This window comes from Lepeophtheirus salmonis, chromosome 10 (genome assembly GCF_016086655.4).
Source record: "Lepeophtheirus salmonis chromosome 10, UVic_Lsal_1.4, whole genome shotgun sequence".
In the NCBI taxonomy this organism is placed as follows: domain Eukaryota; kingdom Metazoa; phylum Arthropoda; class Copepoda; order Siphonostomatoida; family Caligidae; genus Lepeophtheirus; species Lepeophtheirus salmonis.
The window spans coordinates 14,419,850-14,427,753 of record NC_052140.2 but is presented as its reverse complement, the minus strand read 5'-3'; the positions used below and the strand labels follow the sequence as shown (position 1 = coordinate 14,427,753).

Here is a 7,904-nt window from a genome sequence, read left to right as displayed (position 1 = left end):
CCCCCTCTCCCCCGTAAAGTAAAAAAGAAGAGACTCTAAGTGAGAGTCCCCTGTACATGTTGTACTATCGTCTGTGTGTTGTACTTTGGGGATGATGTCGACGACTACATCTCATAATGCAGTAACTCATAATGAAATTTAATATCAACCCCATCTGATACGATCGTGTGTAGCTAGCAACAATATGTATTATATATATATATACATAATTGGAATACAATATTTATATAATAGTTTTGATAGAATAGCTGTTTTGAGTCATTGGAGAAAACATAAAAATATATCATAATTCAATTCTTGTAAAAAAATGTATTTTTTTAATAAATAAAATACGATTTTATTCTAAACATCTTCTGTTTAAAAAAAGCCTTTTTCAAATTGAAAAAGGGTATCTTTACATTGAATAACAAAGTTAAGAGTATAGAGCAGGAGACGTGCAACCATGGCCGTTTTTATAGCAAACTGAGGTGATGGACACAGAAAAATATTCATACTCTTTTAAAGCAACTCCATTGGACGGGGTTTTCCAAGCCTTTCTATAGTATTGCTCATTTTATAAAGAGCAATGAATTAGCGTCTCTTTCAAATATCCAACCACAACAGTTTTCAGAAATATCCGGACTCCCAATAGAGTATGATTAGCTAAAAAAATAGATATTTTCTGCAAGGTGATGTGGCAGTCTGTAGCTTGTTATTCAAACTTTTTTTTTTTTTAAATACCTAAGAGAAATTTCCACATTGCATTTTATATGAATAAAATAAATTTATATTTTTTTATAAAATAACAATATCATTTCAGTAGTTGTATTATTTTACCACAAGATGTCGCCACTCTTTGAGTTGTTGTTTTTTTACAAACTAACATAATTAACGATGCCTTTTGCCTCTATCAAAAGCTAACTGTTTTTTGTTTGTTCTTTGAATTTTGTTTAGAATTTTAAGAAATAATGATCGTCCTTTTTTCCTGTAGATGCAATGCTATTCTCCAGCCATAGATCCACGTTCAAGTATTTGCTGCTCATACCCCTCATAATTCAGACATTGTTCGATAAATTGAAGATATCTTTGCTCAACTTGAATGCCCATGTGTAGCACTTTTATCCAAGACTGAATTTTCTTATCTTTATGACGAAACAAAAGCCAAGGACAACAAAAACGTTTCTACGCTTTGAAGCCTCTTTTGTGCAAGAAACAGTATAGGACTTTTTTATTGCCTTCAATCCTGTGGATCTGATGATTTGATTATCTAACAGGCAATAATATGCTTATACTTACATTACATACGAATGTGAGGAATATATAACTTTTCTAATAATTACATCTGATATAAACATCAGAAATATATATTTTCCCAAAATGCAATTTTTGATAATTTTCGCAAGTTTTTGTAAAAAAAGTATAGATAAAACATCTGATATAAACATCAGAAATATATATTTTCCCAAAATGCAATTTTTGATAATTTTCGCAAGTTTTGTAAAAGAAGTATATATCGCCTATTGAGTGTTCAATAGGGGATAAACTAAAGGACACATAACGTACTCAACTTATATATCTTATTTTTTCTAGTCAAATCTTTTTTGTGCATGATTAGAAATGATAACTGATATACTCTTTGTCTAAGTATCTTGGATTAGAATAAATATTTAGAAAAAATATGTAATTAAATTCTGTAAAAAAAATGTATTTATTTCTTCTTTAAAAAAATGCGATTTGGTTCATAATATAAATTATTTATAAATAAGTATATATGTAGTTATGATATAGAAATAAAGTTTTAATAATAACTCACCAGGAACTTTAGGTTACAAAAAATAGGTACACAAAAATTGAGCTAACTTTTCATTTTTACATATTTTAGTTCTATTTCTTTCTTTTTTAAGCTCGTTTTTTTTAATTAAATAGATATAAGACATTAGGTCATGATTAAAGCTATACAAAAGGATTTAGTTATCGTCCATAGAATGTGGAAAGAGTTGGAGTGGAATGCCAGGAAGGGTTGGAGAGCCAGCGGATAAGGCTGGGTTAATGCGTTTCTCTTTTTGTCGCCTAAAAAGGGATTTGATTATAGTTTATATACAATTTATTTCAATTAAGTACTAGTCAACAAGTTTTGGCCCTTGGATTACAATGTTGTTTATCTGATACTGACCTTTACTGCTTGTGTGATCGACAAAGAGCAGCATTTCATGTAGGTACTATTAAAAGGCCTACATGAAAAGAGGGGGCAAATTATTCATTTAAATTCTTAAATGTATAAAATTGTCTCAATGTATTATAGACACATATATTGACTCGTGTGGTTGTTGTGGATGGGATTTTGTAGAGAAAAATTAGAGTTTTACACTTCTTACAATCTCTACATTAGCTTCTAGTCATTTATTGATAGAGGGACTGTCAATAAGTGAATACAATTTAGATAAATCTTTTTTGTTTCATTATTATTTAAACCGGCGTGTCTCCTCTTTCCTAAGGGTCTCTTTAGGTACTATCGATCAAGCTTTATTGGTTAATAACTATTAATAACAATAATAATTTTAAAACAATGATTTCGATAAAAATGCTTAGAAAATAAGATTAATTTTGTTTAAATTGACAGCAGACTTTTATTTTTATCATCGTGTTGAAAAATGATGAATTTATTAGACTTTCAAAGAAAGAGTTCGTTTTTTGTCATTGGTTGTACTTGGAAGACACTTTCTCCGATTCACAAAAGGATACAGCAATAATTAAAACACTTTTTTTAACATGGTAACTTGTACCTTCAAACTATATTTTATGTCTTTCTCTATCATTTTAATCTTTCGAGGTAGAAAATAGGACTTAATCATATAGAGGTTGTGAAGAAATATTTTTTAAAAGTACACTCTGTCGGCCACAAAAGAGGAAATTTTGGGTCGTAAGGTTTATTTTACCTATGTTGATCGAAGAAACCATGCCAATCCAAGAGCAAAACAAAGTTGAAATTTTGTTGACGAGTTTTAAGGGTAATAACTTAATTTTTATTTGAAATAAGACAAAAAACTTACCGGTTACAAAACCAGACGCGTATCACCTCTTTCTCCATGCAAAGGCTTTGACCAATGAGCCTTATTTCCTCTGATGTAGGCTTTGGATTTTTGTGAAAGGCTTTTTCTAAAGCGGATCTCACTGTGCTCTCAATGGAGGTCCGTTTCTTTCGTCGCTTCCCTAGAAGATCTGCGCAGAGTTGAGCTGAAGGAATATTATTGGAAGAGGGCCGAGAGCCATCCGCATCATCCAGCCATTTCTCAAGAAGGGGCTTGAGTTTGCACATATTTTTAAAGCTGAGATTCAGGGCTTCAAACCGGGATATTGTTGTTTGTGAGAAGTCGTTTCCATACATCTTTCCCATTGCTAGGCCCACGTCCCCTTGGGTGTAGCCTAAATTAGAATGGATTGAGGGATAAGGTCTGACAGTGAATTGGATTACTCTTTGATATTACCTAATTTGATGCGTCGCTGTTTAAACTCCTTTGCAAATTTCTCCAGCTCTTCCAGATCCATATTTTCATCTAAGGGAAGATCAAATCTCATCGTCTCAGAGCTGGAATTCTGACTCTGATCTTCTGGAGAGGAGCTTAGGGAATAGCGATGATTCACTTCCTCCGGAGAAAGAGCTCGAAAGTTAAAATTGTTATTGTTGGACTTTGGAGTCGTGACGGTGGTCAAAGACGAGAGGAGATCTGTTGACGAAGAAAATGATTTGGACTTTTCAACCACTTCGGGAGAAGATCTTGGCATGGACTTTGGTGTATCTGGAAGAGAGGGTGGAATCCCGTTATTTTCTTCCTCTTTGGACCGTTGTGCATGCTGTTCTTGTAGGAGTTTGAGCTGATTGGTGGCTTGAACCACGGCTTGTTGTACTTGGTTCTGAAGAAGGACAGTAGAAGCAGCTGCCGCGGCAGCCATGGGGTTATTTTGGCCAAAGAGAAGGTAGTTTTGAAGCTGTTGCTGAAGTTGGTTTTGTGAGTTTTGAAGTGCGAGAGAGAGGTTGCTATTGTTACTGAGGGCCGAGGATAGCTGATTCCGGGTTTGCCATGCCGGAGGGCTTGGTCCTGGAGGAGTGTTGTTTATCTATATGGAGATGTGAAATTTAGCAGCTTGCATAAAGTTAATTTATAAAAAGAAGGGATATGAATACCTGATGAAGTGACATTTGACCGGCCTGTAGAGCAGCCGCAAGAGCAGATTGTACTTGAGATATGGAACTGGGTGGATTGGAGTTAAGTGTGGTGGACGGCTTCATTGGTGCGGAGTGGGGCGGAGAAGGAGGATGAGAGGCCGAGTAATTGGCACTTAGATTAAGTGCTTCTTGAACATAGGGATTCCCTTCTGATAGTGAGTCTGTCATGTCCATTGAGTCCTCTTCAAAGCCTTCTTCCTCATCTAAATCCTCGGACTTGATTTCTAAAACAAATAGTTGAGTTGTTAGATACAATGAATCACTACTCAAACTCTGTTATAAACCCATATTTCAGGAATAATTTAAGGGGGGAGCGAGGGAGAGACGTGGGGTCGAACTAGCACCATTATGATTATCGATCATTTTATTATTTTTATTTTTAAATAAAAACCAAACATGGCGCGGGCTCATATTTAAAATATGAGTAGGTTTATAATAATATTGGATATACAATAGAGGAAAAAAAAAAAAAAGAGGGGGAACTCAATAAAAATGAAACGCAGCCGTCGCCATTTTGAATTTAAATAAGATTTGGCATATTTTTTTTTTTTTCAAATACATAGCAATAACAACAAGAATAACAAAATCAGGAGGGTCCCTTCAGTGGCTCGTGGCTAATCTTTCACATACAGAAATATTATATAGATAAAAAAAGGATATTTATTTAAAATATGGAGATTCGATTCCTGTCTCTCAAGGGAGTTACTTTTTTTCCTTCGTTCTTTATTCATCCCTATTTTGAATCTATGTCCTATAGACTCCTTACAAATAATACAACTTTTACAGCACAAAATGATAGAAGAACATACCTTTATCCTTGGATGGGATGGCCTTTGATCCCCCAAGGGATGCAGCGTTGTTATTGTTATAAAAGGCTAAACTGGGAGGCATTGCCATGAGCATTGGATATGTGAGGTGATGTTTATCCTGGAGATCTCGTCGTCCTGGTCAAGTCAAGTCTCACAGCAATGACACAGCACAAATAAGAGTTATAAGTTCACACGTCTCTGTGTGAGGTATATTATATTATTCGATTATGGTAATAAGAATTAGAAAATCGGGGAAAAGCAGCCCTGCGAGACGATTGAGTATTAAAATATAAATGAATATGAAAATTATATGTAACTATTTAGAATTCTTTTCCGGCAACCCCCTTTGCAGCGCCCCGGCGAGTTTTTACGGGTTGAAAAAAATATATCAAGGTAGACAGTTCGTGTAGATTCATAGAAGCGCGAGCGCGCTCTTTCTCTATATCTCTCTGTTTCTCTCTCCTTCATACATATACATTTGTATGTAAAGGATTTGAATTCCCCCCTCCACTGAGTCTCTCCTCCCTTATTCCATTATTTGAATTTTATACATCTACATAATATTTATAAAATATTCAAATGAACTCTTTCTAGCCCTTTATTTTTTTTATCACTCCGCCTTTTTTTCTTTTTCTTTTTTTTTTTTAAAGAGAGAACCAATGAATTTGAATTTCAAATATTTAAATATATTCCTTTAAACTACGCCTGTATCTTTTGACGGAGGTTATATATAATATATTTTTTATTATACAACATAAATTGTGATAAGGTAACACCAAAAACAAATTTGTACAAAAGTGATGTAGAAATGTCGATATTTTGCTCAATTGTAGGATGAATCTGGGATGAATTTAGAGATCCATGGATGTTAACTATTGGTTTGAGTCTTTATTTGGTTTATAAATGGATTAATTTGGACTTCATATTGACCTTTCAACCATAGAATCTATCAATACAAATTTTGTATTCATATTTACATACAATCAAACATTTCACAGACATATTTCGCTCAATGGTAGGCCTTGTATTCAAATTTCTGGTATGAGATGAGTTACTTTAGCATATCATCTACACTTTTAAACCTTGGATTGATTTCTAAACCCTTATTTTCTACCGATATGACCCTTCAAATAGAATCTGTCTATTTCAAAATCTAGGAAATTATTATTTTTTAATTATTAATTGTAATTTGCGGTCAATTTATGGTATTGTATTTAAATTTCCGGGATAATTTGAGGTACCTATTAATATTAAGTATAGCTTAGAGCCTTCATTTGCTGTATCAGATTTAATTTGGCTCAGATATGACTCTTCAAATGAATCTATCGATTACAAAAAAAATCTGACTACGTTTTTTTAATTATTAAAGGTTTGTCTGGCTTTTAAGTGTAATTTGCGGTCCATTCTAGGTTTTTTATTCAATTTTATGGGATTGTTGGAAATACCAAGACTGTTAAGTATTAGTTAAAGCCTTCAATTGTTGTACAATTTTTAATTTGACCCGATATGCTCTTTCAAATATATAAAATATTAAAAAAAATAAGTGCAAAGTTACGACAAACTTTTGTGAATTAAAGTGCAATTTGCAAGCACATTCAAAGGATGAATAAGAATACTTTATAACTAAAAAGGAAGACTAAATAGTTTTAAAAAATTTAAATGATATCCAGACTTCCTTTGAGATATATATCCTTTTAGCCAGCTTTTGTGCTAACTGGGAAGATAATATCTTCATATTTTATGTAATGAAAGTCAGATATTTATTTAACTTTCACCACAGCAATTATAATTAAATAATTGAAAATAAATTAATTTAACCTTACACCTGAGTGTTTACTCTTTTCCTTGATAGATTTTGAGAATTATAAGTTGAAAACAACTGTTTATAAGATATGTATAAGCGAAAAAAATTATCTATAAATAGTAACTATTAATAAGATTTCTTTTTCCCATGTTTAAGAAATTTATATTTGTAATTAAGGATATTAAAAATAGGGATGGTTACTTATGGCAACATGTGAGGGTAAAATAATACGGCAGTGACGTCATCAGGGGAGTATTTGAGGAGAGAGGTTTTTTTTTGACAATTTTGACAGATTTTTATATATTTACCATAAATACCATGTCTGACAAAAACTATTTTTTGAAATTTTAGTATTAATATTTTTGGTGGAAACAAAATTTGAAGGAATAACCATTTTTTGAAATTTTTTTATTGTGGTTTCAATAAAATAACTTCAAAGGTGGAAAGGTCGATAGCCACTGGTTACAACCCAGGACAGCTGCAACATTTCATTTTTCTGAGACTTCAACAATTGCACCAGTCATAAAACTTACATTCCAAATTGTATAATCTGATGGGAAAAAATTTTGGAAATTTTTTTTTTTAGATATTTTGGGTGAAAATTAGGGGCCTCCACAAGATTTTTTTTTTTTTTTGGGTGGAGGGCTTCGTTTAGTGAATTTTTGGGGGAAAAAATTGAAAAATTGGAAAAATTAAATTTCTATAAATCCAGAGTTATTCTAAAAAAAAATTAAAAATTATTGTTAAAATATTAAAAAACACTGTTAAAATATTAAAAAACACTGTTAAAATATTAAAAAACACTGTTAAAATATTTGAATTTTTTTTCAAAAAAATTCAAATATTAAATTTTATTGAAAAAAAATTACGAATTCACTTCTATTCTCAACAAACTTCAAAAATGATATTATATGAACCATTGATAATTTTGCCATCAGTTGATACAATTGCATCAGAATTCAAAACCAACTCATTGAGGAGAAATTTGATTTTGAATTTATAAGCATTCAGTACAAAAGTGGCAGTTGCAACAAGGACAATGCAGCGACGTAGCTCAATGGACAACGTGTATCTTGAACTCAATTTG

At 32.2% G+C, this 7,904-nt stretch overlaps 1 protein-coding gene across 1 annotated transcript; it reads right to left on the bottom strand.

The window, feature by feature from the left end:
* Nucleotides 1–1,671: 1,671 nt before the first annotated feature.
* Nucleotides 1,672–5,305, bottom strand: LOC121125673 (uncharacterized). The gene is made up of 5 exons (XM_040720875.2): nt 5,014–5,305; nt 4,163–4,428; nt 3,465–4,095; nt 3,030–3,402; nt 1,672–2,049 (listed from the first exon to the last, which is right to left on the bottom strand). Exons 1-5 carry the CDS (start codon nt 5,105–5,107, stop codon nt 1,947–1,949), a joined length of 1,467 nt encoding a protein of 488 aa, XP_040576809.1. The 5' UTR covers nt 5,108–5,305; the 3' UTR covers nt 1,672–1,946.
* Between the last annotated feature and the right edge of the window lie 2,599 nt (nt 5,306–7,904).